This window comes from Epinephelus fuscoguttatus, linkage group LG12, assembly GCF_011397635.1.
Source record: "Epinephelus fuscoguttatus linkage group LG12, E.fuscoguttatus.final_Chr_v1".
NCBI lineage: Eukaryota > Metazoa > Chordata > Actinopteri > Perciformes > Serranidae > Epinephelus > Epinephelus fuscoguttatus.
In genome coordinates this window covers 43,937,075-43,955,573 of record NC_064763.1, presented here as the reverse complement: position 1 = coordinate 43,955,573, position 18,499 = coordinate 43,937,075, and the positions used below count along the sequence as shown (strand labels likewise).

Here is an 18,499-nt window from a genome sequence, read left to right as displayed (position 1 = left end):
GCAAGAATTTGCATGTATATGTTTACAGTACCGTTTACAGTCAAACATTTTGATGCACTGTAGGCTCATATTTTTGATGAATCAAAAATCTGAGAAACATAGTTTGTAGGACAGTCTGAAGATGCTCTGTAGCAAGTTTGGTGTCAACTGAGCAAAACTGTGGGAGGAGATAGGTTTAAGAAGTTTTACAGTTTTTGAAAAAAAACAGAGAGATGAACTTCATAATTTTTAATAGGTTTAAATGTACAAAAGTTTCTTCAGTATAGGGGCTACAGTTTGATGAAAGTTGTTAAGTTGTAGCATGTTTTTCAAAGTTCAAAGTTTTGAACTTTAGAGGCTTGCTGTAGCACCACCATCAGGACTATTGGCTTGAGTTTACAGCTGAGGATATCTGGCATGAGACTGGACCTTTGTGCAAAGTTTGGTGAGTTTTCACCCATGGGAAGTATGATTTCCTCGGAAGAAGAAGAAAGAAGAAGAAGAAGAAGAGGAAGAAGAAGAAGAAGGAGAATACCTAGGATTACAATAGTGTCCTGGCAGCTTAGTTTCATTCAGAATATTCAGGTTTTGTTGATTAAAAGTTTAAACTGATTGGCTTCATCAGGACACCAGGGCCCAGTATTTCAAAACTTGTAATCTGGATCAGAATAATCCGGATAATGAAATCCTCCTGTTCTCAGTCAGGGATCAAGGTGATCCTGCTGACTTTATCAGGGTATTTCAAAACATTGGCAGGGTGGATCACTTTGATCCCAGTCTGACTGGACACAGATTTCCAAATCTCATGACTCCGTCCCCAGATCTGAAACGTTTCCCCTTTGGGGGCGTGGCTTTCAGATTATGACGCGTTGCGCTCTGTCTCTATGGCGGACTACTTCACGAAAGGAGCAGTTGGTAACACAGCTTTCGCATCAAAATGTAACTTTACAGTTACCTAACGTGTAGTGTTTTTAACCCTACGAGCCCAACAACGCATAGTGCGTCCAAATTCACACCTGTTCTTCTTTATTAATTTTCTCCACGACCGTGCGTCATAGCGAGAAGCCACGCATATCACGGGAAACAGCAAAATTGTAGCTTTCTGACAAGACCAACCACCATTACTCACGAATGCAGGCTCGCACAGAAATGCCACGCATAACACATGAAAGCGCAGGACTAGAGCTTTCCACTGATACCACACACATCATTGTGCTATCATCCCATCACGCTATAAATCCACCTGACGAATTTCTTTACAATCCATTATACAGATCTTGTTATCAGTCACTTCATATAGTGAGGAATATCGTATCTTACCACGTCTTAGGCTTGCGTGTGTTTCTCCCTGTCTATCCACATTTGTAGTCCGGCTTTCAAGATGCAAATATCTCCATATTGTCCAGTTGACACATCAAACTTTGTATGACAAGGCCAGCGCACTTCACCTTTGCCCACCCGGACAACTGCAGCCTAATTATGCATGCTGACAGGGCCGTAGTCACCATATACATTGAGGGGGACATGTGCCCCCCCCCAACAATGCCCAAAATGCCCCCCAATATATAACTGAAACTGAAAAACAACAATAAACTTTGTTTACTGCAAACAAAGTGGCAAATATTATCTTGGAGGACATCATTGCACTGGGTTGACTATTTTTCTGATATCTTAGATGTAAATATTGCATGTTTCCTTCAGATAAAACACATTTTTGACTTGTGAATGAGTCAATGGAATTTCTTGCAATAATGAAAAAATACTGGCACAAACCACATGTTTTGGACAGCTGTGAAGTGACAGAATGTCCCAGCATCATGGTTCTTATATTGCCAGATTCCAGAGAGTCTCCCCTCTTCATATATGGCAGAATATGTCTTTTTCCAACTTGCTATGGTGAGATACATGTAAAAATGTAAGAATTTAGTCACACAGATTTGTTTTTTTCATTGATATGAAAATTAATATAAAATACAGGCACATAGAAAGACATGAAATGATGGCAAATCTGGATAGCCCATACTGTCCTGAAAAAAACCAAGATGTAGCCTTTATAATGACTGTGATATAAGCTTAAAAGTAAAGGCAGTAAAAATACCCCAAAAATGTAGGGCCCATAGGGTTAAGACCATACAAAGGCCACCCACCATCTGATGTGAGCCCGCTATTTGATTTGTCACCTACTTCAAATGTGGCCGTACCGATCTCTAATTGAGCTGAGGTCATGCTAACAGTAGCTGATGCGGCTCCATTGACTTGCATGAACTTGCATACATGAACTCTTTAAACACCAACCTGTTCAGAGGTTAACGTCATGTTATTGCCAACACAGCAGACTTTTTTTTTTTAATTTACATGTGTGCAGAGCAGACTGCTGCAGTATACGAAAAATACACAGTACTAGTATGAATTATGTGGTTCATTCAGAAGTGTCAGAGGACTGAGTTGTTGTCCATGTGCTTATTATGTTAATCCCTGTGTTGTTTCTGTCACTCTCTGTAAAGAAAAGAATGTGCTATACAAATAAATGTGCATTGCATTTCCTTGCCTTTGTCTGACCACAAACATATGTTGGATGTTTTGGTACAAACAAGTTACAATGAGCACGGTTACATGCGCACAATAATCAGATAACTGTGAATAATCAGGTAATGGTAATAATCTGATTTGACGTGTTAACGTGCACTTCAATAATCTGATAATCAGAAAAACCTGGTTTACATGATTCAGTCCTTCAGTTGGATTTCTCCTCAAGTACATGACATAAAACTCAATCTTCTTGTTACAGTAGGTACTCACCTCGAAAAGTATGCAAGTCATATATTTGCAAAATAAAGCACCCATCATGCTGACATCTTATATTTTTACAGTACTGTTTGTTTTTATCATTAACAAATACATGTGAGAGCATTCTAATGTGTAGTTTATCAGTGTGGAGCCAGTTTTACATACTTTGGGTAGATTTGGAGTAAAAGTACTGCAAAGTGCAATATACGAGTGTATTGTATATAAACTTGTCACACAAAGTGCATAACATAGAAGTAAGATAAAATAAAAGTGACAATTTAAACACTGAGGATATAAAAATATATTATTTTATGGAAAATCTTTATCTGAAAGGAAACAAAAGCTGTCAGATTAACGTAGTGGAGTAGAAAGTACAATATTGCCCTCTAAACTGTAGTGGAGTGGGAGTATAAAATAGCAAAACCCGAAAGAAACCAGATTAAAGGGTATACATGCACAGAATAATCTGACTATTGGGGAAAAAGCTAGGTGTGTTTATCTGATTTCTCATAATCAGATAATGTCTTTTATCTGATAAAGCCTATCGGATTATGTTGTTTACATGACCACTTGAATAATCAGGTAACTCCAGAAATCAGATAATGATCGGTTTATTAGTGCGCATGTAAACGCGCTCACTGTTAGGTGAAACTAGACGTTGAGAAATAGGTCTGTATTTGTTACTCTTATTCACAGCAGTTTCAGGAAGTATGGCCAAATAATATTGTCTATGCTTGAAATTACTTACAACTAAAACACTAATTTAGATTAAGTGTAATGAACATCTTGAGTAACAATATCTAGGAGAAGTGGAGCTGAGGTTTTGTCAAATCCACCTCTGAGGTGGGATCCAAATAATCCTGAAATTTGGTATCAAATTGATCCAGATCTCTGCCTTAACTTTGAAATACCCAAATGCAGCCTTTATCTGGATTAAAGGGAGGATTGCATTACCAGATCTGAATCCTGATCCTCAGGATCTGTGTTGAAATACCCAGTTTTCAGATCAGATCAGGATTTAATCCAATCCAGCCAGGATAAAGCTATCAGATCACTTTGAAATACTGGGCCCAGGTGATAAATAATCTCATGGATTATAGTCTTTATAAAGGAGACACATCAGAAACCTTCAGTTAAAATAATAATTAATGAAAGACAGAGACAAGCTGAGAGGATTTTACTCTGAAAAGTATCTTTAATAAAGCGTTCTGACTCTGATCAGTTTGTCTAAAAGCAGTTAGAATAAAGATGCAGGAGATTATATCACAGAGTAAATACAGAATATACAGCTGCAGATTATAACGTCATTAATCTGACTCAGGACCTGCTGGAAGAAGAGTTCTGTTTTCTGTTTACAAACACAAACATGTAAACAATCCTGTTTCCTTTGGCGCCTTACAGTCATAACTGTGAGTAAAAACAACCCACGTTACCTGTCTGATGATGTCATGTCTTTATGAATGAATTAATCACCCGTTGTTGAGGGTTAATTAAACCCTTCCTCTTGTCTGGAAGGCAGCGGAGCCTTCACAGGCAGCTCTCCTCCTCTTTCTCACGCCGTTGGGATGACTCAGGAGCATCCTCAACTTGATGGCTGTCCTCTGATGATGTCACTTCCTGTACTTCTGGTGTGTCCTGAGACAGCTGAGGGCTGCAGAGAAGAGAGACATCTTCATCACTATCATCATCATCATCATCATCATCAGTAGTATTATCTAGTTCACAAAGAATTTTGAATAAAACTAATTGATCAGTGAATTCAGATAAATGAAAATAAACATCAGAGTAATCAGTTAAAGACTCTGATCATTAATGAATGAATGAATGAATGAATGAATCATCCAGATTTCCCAGCAGTCTTTGCTTCAAGTGAAACATGCAGTACTGTAAACATCCAGCAGAGGACTCCACACAGCAGCTGATTCAGATTATCAGCAAAGACACAAATAACAACAAAAAAAAAAAGCTAAACAATAAAAACTAAATCTATCAACAACAACAACAATATAATACAGAAACAACATAAACATGTTGTGTCATCATTAATCTGATGTAATAAAGAGATCCTTCTTTATGAGCCTCAGACACCTTCTTACCTGACTGCGGCCAGCGCAGCATCTCCGCTGGTTTCTATGGTGATGTCAGTGATTGGGATGATGTAAGTACCGTGGGAGGGGCCTGCCTCCTCTGGCCCCACCTCTGAAATGTGAGGGGCGGGGCGTCCTGTTAACAACACGACGAGTGATCTCGTGAGTTCATCTTCTCTGATCAATAATATGATCGGTGACATGATCAGTCACATGATCAGTCACATGATCAGGAACATGATCGAAAAGATGATCAGTAACAAGATCGATAACACGATCGATGACGTGATCAGTAACACATTCAATAGCATGACGTCAGTGTGTCTCTGACCGTCTGTGTCTGTCTGTCCATCAGTCTGATCACCAGCAGCTCTGGATGGACTCAGTCTGGATCCAACAACAGCTGGATGGTCCCCTTTCATGAAGTCCTCCGTCAGCCGGAGGTAACGCTGAAACACAGGAACAACAACAGGTACTGAGAGAGCTGTATCTGAGATAACATCAGGAAGAATCAAACACAACACCAGGAAGAATCAAACACAGCACCAGAAAGAATCAAACACAACATTAGGAAGAATCAAACACAACACCAGGAAGAATCAAACACAACATCAAGAAGAATCACACACAACACCAGAAAAAAATCAAACACAACATTGGGAAGAATCAAACACAACACCAGGAAGAATCAAACACAACACTAGAAAGAATGAAACACACAACATCAGGACAAATCAAACACAACACCAGAAAGAATCAAACATACAACACCAGGAAGAATCAAACACAACATCAGGGAGAATCAACACACAACATCAGAAAGAATCAAACACAACATCAGGAAGAACCAAACATACAACACCAGAAAGAATCAAACACACAACATCAGGAAGATTCAAACACAACATCAGGAAGAACCCAAAATACAACACCGGAAAGAATCAAACACACAACATCAGGAAGAATTAAACACAACACCAGAAACAATCAAACACACAACATCAGCATGAATCAAACACAACATCAGGAAAAACCAAACATGCAACACCAGAAAGAATCAAACACAACATCAGGAAGAACCAAACATATAACATCAGGAAGAATCAAACACAACATTAGGAAGAATCAAACACAACATCAGGAAGAATGAAACACAACACCAGAAAGAATCAAACACACAACATCAGGAAGAATGAAACACAACATCAGGAAGAATCAAACACAACACCAGACAGAATCAAACATACAAAACCAGGAAGACTCAAACACAACACCAGACAGAATCAAACATACAAAACCAGGAAGAATAAAACACAACATCAGGAAGAACCAAACATACAACACCAGGAAGAATCAAACACACAACATCAGGAAGAATTAATCATAACACCAGGAAGAGTCAAACACAACACCAGAAAGAATCAAATACAACACCGGGAAGAGTCAAACACAACACCAGAAAGAATCAAACACAACCGTATTTATCTCCTCCACTATAACAAAGCAGTTTCATCCAGCTGTGACAGAGGGGACAGATGGAGTTACACTCTGTGACGGGGGAGGAGGATGGTTCGGTTTTGGGAAGAGAGTGTTTGTGTCAAACAGGAAACAGTAACAAGTTGGACTTCCTGTAATGATGTTTTTGTTGTGAGTTTGGTTGAACAGACTCACCTAGGACGAATCATAATAAAGTGACTTGGTACCTTTTTGTAGTCGTCAGTCAACGTGTTGGCAAGGGAGACGACCAATGAGGAGAAAGATGGTCTAGACTGAGGTTTCTCCTCCCAACACTGTCTCATCAGGTCGTAACTGAGGACACACAGAGACAGACATGAGGACACCTCAGACTGATGTGGAGATGAAACAGATGATGTCATAATGACAGTAAAGCGAAGCATGCGGAGCTCAGTCTGACTCATACATGTTGTGCGAAGCGTGATCAGGTCGACTCATCCTGTATCCTCTCTTCAGGGACGAGTAGAACTCCTGGGTCATGGGGAGGTCAGGGTATGGGCTCCCACCTGGGACAAAACACATATCATGCTGCAGTGAGGCAGATGGAGAATGGGTGGACTGGTGTGTGCACTGGTCTAAACTGGTTTACCTAGAGAGAAGATCTCCCACAGTAAGACTCCATAGGACCAGACGTCGCTTTGAGAGCTGTAAATGTTCTGGAAGATGCTCTCTGGAGACATCCACTTCACCGGCAGGAAGCTCTGAAAATTACAGGCTGCACTTTTTACCGTCTGTTTATGAAACTACGATTGTTTATTAATAATCAATGTCATTCACTGACGTTTCCTCGGGCGACGTAGTCCTGGTCTTTCATCAGATCCCTGGCCAAACCAAAGTCACAGATCTTCACCAGCTTCCCCTCACACACCAGGACGTTCCTCGCTGCCAGGTCTCTGTGGACACACTGTGGGACAGCAGAGTGACACGTGTCTATACATAACAAAACATGTTAACCCACACCACAACACCTGAACACACAACACAACATATTAACACACGACACAACACCTAAACACACAACACAACACATGAACACACAACACACCACCTGAACACACAACACAACACATGAACACACAACATGTGAACACACAACACAACACGTGAACACACAACACAACACGTGAACACACAACACATGAACACACAACAAATGAACACACAACACAACAAATGAACACATAACACAACACATGAACACACAACACCTGAACACACAACACATGAACACACAACACGTGAACACACAACACAACACATGAACACACAACACATGACCACACAACACAACACGTGAACACACAACACGTGAACACACAACACAACACATAAACACACAACACGTGAATGCACAATACATGAACACACAACCCATGAGCACACAACACAACCCATGAACACACAACACATGAGCACACAACACATGAACGCACAACACAACACATAAACACACAACACGTGAACACACAACACATAAACACACAACACGTGAACACACAACACATGAACATACAACCCATGAACACACAACACCTTACGCCTGCTGACGTGCTGACGTATTGCGGTAAGCAAGTTGTGTCATTTCCGGTGTTTCTGTGACAGCGTCTCTGTGCTGCTCTGGTGAATTCCACTTGCCTGCTTTCTCACCTCAGTTGCTTTAACGCTGCTTTTACGTCTACTTCAAGTCATAACCCACACTGGTTCTGTTTAAGCACCTATAGCTCTCCTCCTTTCTATGACTTTCTCGCTAATCTCTTAGCTGTTGTTTGCACGCTCTTAGCCTTGTTAGCTACATTAGCTTAGCCATGGCTTCTCCTTCTCCTGCTCTTTCTTGCCCGGTGTGTCAAATGTTCAGTTATGCCTCTGCCTCCTTTAGCGACAGTGGTAATTGTAATAAGTGTAGCTTATTTGCTGCGTTGGAGGCGAGGCTTAGTGAATTAGAAGCGCGGCTCCGCACCATGGAAAACCATTCAGCAGCTGCGGTAGTTAGCCAGTCCCCTGTAGCCGGTGCGGAGCCACATAGCATAGCCTTAGCCTCCGCTAACTGTCCTCCGGTAACTCCCGTTCAGCCGGGAGTTTGGGTCACGGTCCGCCAGAAGCACAGCTCCAAGCCGAAGCCCACGGCTCACCACCAGCCTGTTCACGTTTCCAACCGCTTTTCCCCACTCAGTGACACACCCGCTGAGGATAAAACTCTGGTTATTGGCAGCTCTATTCTGAGAAACGTGAAGTTAGCAACACCAGCGGCCATAGTCAAATGTATCCCTGGGGCCAGAGCGGGCGACATTGAATCAAATTTAAAGCTGCTGGCTAAAGCTAAATGTAGATTCAGTAAGATTGTTATTCACGTCGGCGTCAATGACACCCGGTTACGCCAATCGGAGGTCACTAAAATTAATATTGCTTCGGTGTGTGAATACGCAAAAACGATGTCGGACTCCGTAGTTTTCTCTGGACCCCTCCCAAATCTGACCAGTGATGACATGTTTAGCCGCATGTCATCATTTAACCGCTGTCCAGGTGGTGTCCAGCAAACGATGTGGGTTTCGTTAATAATTGGCAAACTTTCTGGGGAAAACCTGGTCTTATTAGGAGAGACGGCATTCATCCCACTTTGGATGGAGCTGCTCTCATTTCTAGGGACCTGGCAAACTTTATTAGTAATTTAAGACCAGGACAGAGAGTTGCAGTCCTAAACGCCTCTCTGAGCTTCTAGTTCAGTTACCCAGCCATAATTTTCATAGTTTTATACACACGGTGTCTGTCCCCCGACCGCCTAAATTATTTAAATCTAAAATTAAACAAAGAGGAGTTGTGCATAACAACCTCATAAAAATTAAAACCTCTTCTGTGACAGAAAGACAAAACAGGAGAATTAAATATGGACTGTTGAATATCAGGTCTCTATCGTCTAAAGCAGTGTTACTAAACGAAATTAATATCAGATAATCATATTGATTTACTCAGTCTCACTGAAACCTGGCTGTGTCCAGATGAATATGTTAGTCTAAATGAGTCCACTCCTCCCAGTCATAATAATACCCACATTCCTCGAGGCAGCGGCCGAGGAGGGGGAGTTGCAGCCATTTTTAACTCTAGTCTGTTAATCAGCCTAAACCTAAACTAGATTATAATTCATTTGAAAGCCTCGTTTTAGTCTTTTACATCCGACCTGGAAAACCTCGCAGCCACTTTTATTTGTTATAGTGTACCGTGCTCCTGGCCCGTATTCTGAATTTGTATCTGAATTCTCAGAGTTTTTATCCAGTTTAGTTCTTAAATCAGATAAAGTTATTATTGTAGGCGATTTTAACATTCATGTCGACGTTGATAATGACTCCCTGGCTACCGCGTTTATCTCATTATTAGACTCCATTGGCTTCAGTCAGGGTGTACATGACCCCACTCACTGTTTTAACCATACCCTCGATCTAGTTCTGACGTATGGAATTGAAATTGATAACCTAACAGTCTTTCCACAGAATTCCTCACTATCGGATCATTATCTGATTACTTTTGATTTCTTTTTACTCGATTACACGCCACTCAGCAACAGTTACTATACTAGATGTTTATCAGATAGTGCTGTCGCAAAACTTAAGGAAAAGATTACTTCGTCGTTAAATTCAATACCAATACCTTCAGTAACAGAGGTTTCCTGTGCCGACTTTAACCTCTCCAGAATTGATCATTTTGTTGATAGCACCGTAGGCTCGCTGCGAACATGCTCGACTCTGTAGCTCCTCTTAAAAAGAAGTTTAAAAAGCAAAGAAAGTTCGCTCCTTGGTATAACTGTCAAACCCGTAAGTTAAAACAAATATCGCGAAAATTTGAAAGGAATTGGCGATTAACCAAACTGGAAGAATCTTGTTTAATCTGGACAGACAGTCTCAAAACTTATAAGAGGGGCCCCCGCAATGCCAGAGCAAACTATTACTCAGCTCTAATAGAAGACAATAAGAACAATCCCAGGTTTCTTTTCAGCACTGTAGCCAGGCTGACTGAGAGTCAGAGCTCTATTGAGCCTTGTATTCCCTTAGCCCTTAGCAGTAATGATTTTATGAGCTTTTTTCATGACAAAATTCTAACTATTAGAGGCAAAATTCATGACCTCCTGTCCTCAGATAGTACCTATCTAACCTCAAACACAGCTGTAAAATCTAATATATATTTAGATTGCTTCTCCCCAATTTCTCTTCAAGAATTGACCGCAGTGATTTCTTCATCTAAATCATCAACATGTCTCTTAGACCCCATCCCAACTAGGCTACTTAAGGAGGTCTTTCCTTTAGTTAACACTCATATATTAGATATGATCAATATATCCTTATTAACAGGCTATGTACCACAGTCTTTTAAGATAGCTGTAATTAAACCTCTACTAAAAAAGCCCACCCTGGATCCAGAGGTGTTAGCCAACTATAGACCAATATCTAATGTTCCCTTTATGTCAAAGATCCTTGAGAAAGTAGTCGCAGACCAGCTGTGTGATTTTCTCCATGATAATAATTTATTTGAGGAATTTCAGTCAGGATTTAGAGTGCATCATAGCACTGAGACAGCACTAGTTAAAATTACAAATGACCTTCTGATTGCTTCAGACAAAGGACTTGTCTCTGTACTTGTTTTATTAGATCTTAGTGCGGCGTTTGACACTATTGACCATCAAATTCTACTGCAGAGACTGGAACACTTAATTGGCTTAAAAGGTTCTGCACTGAGCTGGTTTAAATCTTATTTATCTGATCGTTTTCAATTTGTTGACGTTCGCAATGAACCATCCTTACGTACTAAAGTTTGTTTTGGAGTTCCGCAAGGTTCTGTGCTCGGACCAATCCTGTTTACTCTATATATGCTTCCTTTAGGTAACATCATTAGAAATCACTCTATAAATTTCCATTGTTATGCGGATGATACTCAGTTGTATTTATCAATGAAGCCAGAAGAAAGCAATCAATTAACTAAACTCCATAATTGCCTTAAAGACATAAAAACTTGGATGAGCACCAATTTCCTGATGTTAAATTCAGACAAAACTGAAGTTATTGTTCTTGGCCCCAAACAACTCAGAGACTCTTTATCTGATGACATAGTTTCTCCAGATGGCATTGCTCTGGCCTCTAGCACTACCGTAAGAAATCTCGGAGTAATATTTGATCAAGATTTGTCTTTTAATTCTCATTTAAAACAAACCTCACGGACTGCATTTTTTCATCTGCGTAATATTGCGAAAATTAGGCCTATCCTGACCCGAAACGATGCAGAAAAATTGGTCCACGCTTTTGTTACCTCAAGGCTGGATTACTGTAACTCTCTATTATCAGGTAGCTCTAGTAAGTCCTTAAAAACTCTCCAGCTAATTCAGAATGCAGCAGCACGTGTACTAACAGGAACTAAGAAACGAGATCATATCTCTCCTGTTTTAGCTTCTCTGCACTGGCTCCCTGTAAAATCCAGAACTGAATTTAAAATCCTACTGTTAACTTATAAAGCTCTAAATGGTCAAGCTCCGTCATATCTTAGAGAGCTCATAGTGCCATATTATCCCACCAGAACACTGCGCTCTGAGAACGCAGGGTTACTCGTGGTCCCTAAAGTCTCCAAAAGTAGATCAGGAGCCAGAGCCTTCAGCTATCAGGCTCCTCTCCTGTGGAATCATCTTCCTGTTACGGTCCGGGAGGCAGACACCGTCTCCACATTTAAGACTAGACTTAAGACTTTCCTCTTTGATAAAGCTTATAGTTAGGGCTGGCTCAGGCTTGCCCTGTACCAGCCCCTAGTTAGGCTGACTTAGGCCTAGTCTGCCGGAGGACCCCTCTATAATACACCGGGCACCTTCTCTCTCTCTCAATTCTCAATTCTCAATTCAATAATCTTTATTGGCATGACTGTAGATTAACAATATTGCCAAAGACATTAAAAATTTACAAATAAAGTACAATAATAAAAGTAAGTCAGAAAACTATAAAAAAAAGATTAAATATATGTTATATAATACAAAATACACCAATCTACAATACAATACACCAATATATAATATAGGGAAAAAAATGAATAAAGAAAAATGTAGATGGTGAGTTGATATTTTATCAACATCTCTCTCTCTCTCTCTCTCTCTCTCTCTCTCTCTCTCTCGTATTCTATAACTGCATCTTGCTAACTCGGCCATTCTGGATGTCACTAACTCGGCTTCTTCTCCGGAGCCTTTGTGCTCCACTGTCTCTCAGATTAACTCATATCACAGCGGTGCCTGGACAGCGTGACGTGTGTGGTTGTGCTGCTGCCGTGGTCCTGCCAGATGCCTCCTGCTGCTGCTGCCATCATTAGTCATTAGTCATACTTCTTCTGTTATTATACACATATGATTATTGTCACACATGTATACTGCCAGATATTAATACATACTTTCAACATATTGTACCGCAGTAACCAGAACTATAACTTTAATATTATTACTTTCATTAATGTTGTTGTAAGCTACTGTCATTACCTGCATCTCTCTCTTTCTCTCTCTCTCTCTCTCTCTGTGTCATGTGGATTACTGTTAATTTATCATGCTGATCTGTTCTGTACGACATCTATTGCACGTCTGTCCGTCCTGGAAGAGGGATCCCTCCTCAGTTGCTCTTCCTGAGGTTTCTACCGTTTTTTTTCCCCGTTAAAGGGTTTTTTGGGGAGTTTTTCCTGATCAGCTGTGAGGGTCTTAAGGACAGAGGGATGTCGTATGCTGTAAAGCCCTGTGAGGCAAATTGTGATTTGTGATATTGGGCTTTATAAATAAAATTGATTGATTGATTGATTGAACACATGAGCACACAACACATGAACACACAACACAACACATAAACACACAAGACGTGAACACACAATACATGAACATGCAGCAGTGTTGATGACTGAGTGACGTACGTTTCTGGAGGACAGGAAGTCCATGGCCTGAGAGATCTGGTAGGAGAAACTGAGGAGGTCGTTGAGACTGAGGACAGGAGAGTCACTGAGGAGGACAGCTGGCGCCTCCTTCTGGTCTGAAGGAGAAGGACACGGTCAGTTACAGGTTTAATGCTCCTTATACTTCATCCTGTTTCACTCAGACCTGTTGTCCTCCATCATGGACACTCTCTGTCCCATCAAGTGGTAGTGAGACCACAATACACTAATCCATGTAAAAACAAGATGGCTGCCATCTCTGCCAAGACTCGTAAATCCAAGATGGCGGCATGTCTGTTCACGTCGGTGTTATGTGTCCTCTGTTTTTACTAATAATGCTCTTATTCTTTTAACATTCATTTAAATTAAGCAAAGAACCTTCATAGTGCATATATGCACACTCTTCTCTAAAAGTCTCCCCTTTCTGGCTCATCGAATTGGATTTTAAACTGATCCGATCCTCTGAATCTGATTGTGGTCTACGCATTGGCCACTGGGCCCTCTTGCGCCTCACCGGCTCTACCTGCCTGGCCTCTCCTCCTGGGCTTTGCCACTGCATCTCCTACTCCGGTTCCCACCCCTCTCTACCGGCGGCCTGCTCTCCAGCGCTCCGGGGTTGCAAAAATCCTCCAGGCCTCCCAGGCTCTCACCTGCCTCGCCACCCGGCCTCCCCACCACACCCCCTCCTCCTCCTTGACTGTGCGGCTTTGGCTGACGGCCTGCAGTGCGCTCGCTTGCGCTGTCTCTGTCTCACACACACATACTCACACAGGTACGCACACACGCACACACTATCTCTTGCTGGACAATGAGAATGGCGTTTCTCGTGACTACTTTTCACGTTATCTGTCTGGGACTTGCGAGCAAGTGATCTCTCCTGGGTGAGTACGTCTAACAATGTGTTTTGCCTGCAGGACATTGCGTATGGAGGCACTTGCGCTTTGACTGTGTTTAAATCCGTGCAAACCCCGAAGTGTTTGGCACAGGACATAAACATTTCACAAACTTTGCCCAAAGACTTGCTCCGCCTTCAAAGCCTTCTGACTTTAAATGACTGTTTTACATTGAATGAGAAATCTCAGTCGGACCAGAAATATGAGATGACGAAGGTTTCCACATGTAACTGTGTCAAACGGAGGTGGTTGATTGTTTTGCTGTTGCTTATATCTGGTAATGTACAACCTAACCCGGGCCCTGAGCTGCAGTGTGTTCAGACACCATCTGATTTTAAATCTCTGTCAGGGCTAAAAATCATTCATCTCAATGTGCGCAGCTTGTTGTCTAAAGTGGATATGGTCAGAATATGGGTTAAATCAACAGATGAGGACATTGTTGTAATATCAGAAACATGGCTGACAAAATCAGTCACTGACAGAGACATTAACATAGATGGATACAATGTTTATCGTGCTGACAGACCAAAGAAAGGTGGCAGTGTGGCCATTTTTGTAAAATCAAAATTTTGTGTTAGGGTAATTCTGACTGAATCACTCAGCAAACAGCTGGAATTTCTGGCAGTGAGTTTAGAATTGTCTAAGGGTCTCTGTTTAACTGTTGTTGGGTGTTATAGACCCCCATCTGCACTGAGTGATGCGTTGCAGTCTTTGATGCACCTTTTATCCAAACTAAATTATAATGAAATTGTGTTAGCTGGTGATCTTAACTGGGATTGGCTCAAGCCAGTATCAGATGAATTTAAATCATTTTGTGACTCTGTCAGTCTTACCCAGTTGATTAATTCACCAACTCGGCCAAATCCTAAACAGCCCGAGAGATCCACTCTAATTGATTTGATCCTGAATAATGTTCCTCATAAATTTTCAGCTGTTGGTGTTTTTTGCAATGATTTAAGTGACCATTGTGTTGTTGCTGTTACTAGAAACACTAAAATCCCTAAATCCAAGCCACGTGTTATTTTGAAGAGGGATCTTAAACACTTAAATGAACAGGGGTTTTTTCATGATTTGTTCAATTTTAATTGGAGTAGAATAGAGCAGATCCCTGATGTTGAAGCAGCATGGACATTTTTTTATGATGGTTTCACACAAATTTTAAATAGACATGCACCTTTTAAAAGATACAGAGTTAAGGGGCGTGATAACCCCTGGTTTCCCCCTGAACTAACTGAATTTATTCATGCACGTAATGTGGCTTGGGCGAAGGCAAGGGCAACAGGTTCTGCTACTGACTGGACTATTTTCAGACAACTGAAACAAATGTTCCTCTCTTATTAAGAAAGCAAAATCAGAATATCATTTGTCTGTCACCACAAAAAATTTAAATGATCCAAGGAAATTTTGGAAAGCCATAAAGTCCTTTTCTGTCAGCAATCATTCCCTAACAGTGCCCAACCTTGTTATGAAGGATTTTGTTGCTATTCATGACAAAATGGAAATTTTGAACTGTTGTAATGAGCATTTTGTGGCTACTGGCTCCCTGTTTGACTCTGCTTGCAGTGCGTCTGTGAAACCCAGTACTGATGTGTCTGTCTGTGTTGGTCAGTCTTTTAACTTTGTGCCTTTCTCTGCACAGGAAGTTTGTAGGGCTCTAAAAGAACTAGACCCGAGAAAACCTTCAGGACCTGATTTGATTGATCCTTATTTCTTGAAATTGGCAGCCGATTTTGTGGCCGAGCCTCTTACATATCTTTTTAACCTAACTTTGCTGACTAAGGAAATTCCAAGAATATGGAAATCTGCCTTTGTCCTCCCCTTATTGAAAGGGGGCCAAGTATTTTAAATAACTATAGGCCAATATCTAATTTGTCAGTACTGATTAAAATTCTTGAATCTCTTGTGAGTGCTCAGCTAAAGGAGTTTTTATACACCAATGATATTTTATCAACATATCAATCAGGTTTTAGAAAAAAGCATAGCACTATCATGGCTGCACTGAAGGTGGTAAATGACATTTCTGTAGGTCTTGATAAGAAGCAACATTGTGCAGCACTTTTTCTTGATTTGTCCAAAGCTTTCGACACAGTCGACCACGATGTTTTAAAACTTAGACTTCTGAACTCAGGTCTCTCAAAAGAAGCAGTTTCTTGATTTTCAAACTATCTTAGTAATCGGTCTCAGTGCATTAAGTATGATGGTCTATGCTCAGATTTTGTGTCGATCCACAAAGGTGTGCCACAAGGCTCTGTATTAGGTCCACTTTTGTTCACTATTTATGTGAATAATCTGGGTCAAAATGTGTCAAATGCTACTTTCCATTTTTATGCTGATGACACTGTTTTATACTGCTGTGCAGCATCTCTTGCACTGGCAGTTGAGCACTTGCAAAATGCTTTTGTGGTTGTTCAGGATAAACTGCATGAGCTGAAACTCGTTTTAAATGCAGATAAGACGAAGCTTATGTTGTTTACCACCTCAAAGGCTAGGTTACAAAATGTACCTGTGGTGGTCACTGTTGATGGAAAGGAGATAGAAGTTGTTAACTCGTACAAGTACCTGGGTATCTTGATCGATGACTCCCTTAATTTTAAACCTCATGTGCTGAACCTGGTGAAAAAACTGAGGCTAAAACTGGGTTTTTATTTTCGGAATAAGTTGTGTTTTTCTTTTAATGTAAAAAAGCGTCTAGTTGCTGCAACTTTTTTACCTGTATTAGACTATGGTGATCTCTTGTACATGCATGCCTCTGCTCAATGTCTCCATATGGTTGACTCAGCCTACCATGCGTCCCTAAGGTTCATTACAAATTGTAAAGCACTGACTCATCACTGTGAGTTGTACTCTCGGGTAGGATGGCCCCCCCTGGCGACCCGTAGGCTCCTACATTGGTACACCTTTATATATAAGGCAATTCTTGGTCTGCTTCCATATTACCTGTGTGTTTTCATCACGCAAAAAAACACCGGGCAGTATTCCCTGCGTTCTCAGGACCTCTTTATGCTCTCTGTCCCAAATGCTCGGACTGAAATTGGGAAAAGGGCTTTTGGGTATTCTGCACCCTCAGCCTGGAATTTGTTGCAGAATGATTTAAAACTGAAGGAGCTCATGTCGATAAATGTTTTTAAATCTAAAATGAAGGACTTGGAAGCAGTTTCTATGGAATGTCGATGTTTTTAGCTTGACTGTTTGTACAAATTACTCCCAGAAACACTTGTCTTGATTTATTGGTAGTTTTTCTTTATGCAAATTTTAGTGCTTGTGAATTGTACTTGTTCTCCCTGTACGTCTCTGTCTGCAACTTTGTGTTTTTGCTGCTGACCGTCTTAGCCAGGTCTCCCTTGAAAAAGAGATTCTTAATCTCAACGGGACTAACCTAGCTAAATAAAGGTTAAATAAATAAAAAAAATAAAAAAGACAGTTTACAGCTGATCCTGAGACAGACGTGGACAAAACCTGATCAGGGTTTATGTGAATGATTCTGTCAAAGATCAAAATAAAGATCCTGTCTTTAACACTGTGACGTCCTTCAGTTTGAACATATAAAACACATGAATGTAAACACATGTAATATGTACAGTATTTGTACACAGAATATGTCATGTATCACCTGTGGGCATGTACGGTGTCTCGTAGACCGCAGGCTCAATATCGGCATAGCTGAGCTCCTTCATTGCCACATACTGAACGCTCTCCTCTTTATTCATGTCCATGTACCCTCCATCACTCTCACTGCAGGGACAGACAGAAAGACAGGCAGTGTCAACCTCAGAGACAGACAGGTAGAGATAGAGAGACAGGTGTGTGTGTGTGTGTGTGTGTGTGTGTGTGTTGACCTCTTGGTGTGTGTGTCACTCTGTAGGAAGGTGTGTTTGTTCCTCTGCAGGTAGTTCACCAGGTCTCCATGACGACAAAACTCAGTGATGAGATATACAGGACCTGGACAGACAGACAGACAGACAAAGAGCCAGTTGATGTGTCCTGTATAATCAGCTGTAGTTCTCTGTTCCTCCACAGGGTGGCATCACTGCAGAGCTCTAACCTGGTGAGACCATCCTGATGTTGTGAGCTCTATGCTCAGTCTCTGTCTGGACTCACTGACGCCTCACACACCTGATAATTCAAATCCAATCAGAGCCAATCAGGGATCAGCACTGTAGGCGCTGACTCTGACATTAGTGAATACAACAATGAATGATGTTACTGCAGACACAGAGTAAATAACAACAAGTAAACAACATCGTTTTAAGACGGCGTCAGTTGCGCCAGGTGCGTTTGGAGCTCTGGTAGCAGTATCAGTTTATGCTGTGT

At 41.1% G+C, this 18,499-nt stretch overlaps 1 protein-coding gene across 1 annotated transcript in view; it reads right to left on the bottom strand.

Annotated features, from left to right (window-relative positions):
- Window positions 1–3,740: 3,740 nt before the first annotated feature.
- Window positions 3,741–18,499, bottom strand: part of LOC125898196 (platelet-derived growth factor receptor beta-like) — a 37,813-nt gene continuing 23,054 nt past the window's right edge. The window contains exons 20-29 of the mRNA XM_049591922.1: window positions 18,025–18,127; window positions 17,799–17,920; window positions 13,278–13,393; window positions 7,150–7,272; window positions 6,958–7,069; window positions 6,775–6,874; window positions 6,557–6,662; window positions 5,185–5,302; window positions 4,863–4,989; window positions 3,741–4,417 (exon numbers count right to left, since the gene is read on the bottom strand). Coding sequence (XP_049447879.1) covers window positions 4,294–4,417; window positions 4,863–4,989; window positions 5,185–5,302; window positions 6,557–6,662; window positions 6,775–6,874; window positions 6,958–7,069; window positions 7,150–7,272; window positions 13,278–13,393; window positions 17,799–17,920; window positions 18,025–18,127 — 1,151 coding nt within the window. The 3' untranslated portion in view covers window positions 3,741–4,293. The remainder of the gene's footprint in view (window positions 4,418–4,862; window positions 4,990–5,184; window positions 5,303–6,556; window positions 6,663–6,774; window positions 6,875–6,957; window positions 7,070–7,149; window positions 7,273–13,277; window positions 13,394–17,798; window positions 17,921–18,024; window positions 18,128–18,499) is intronic.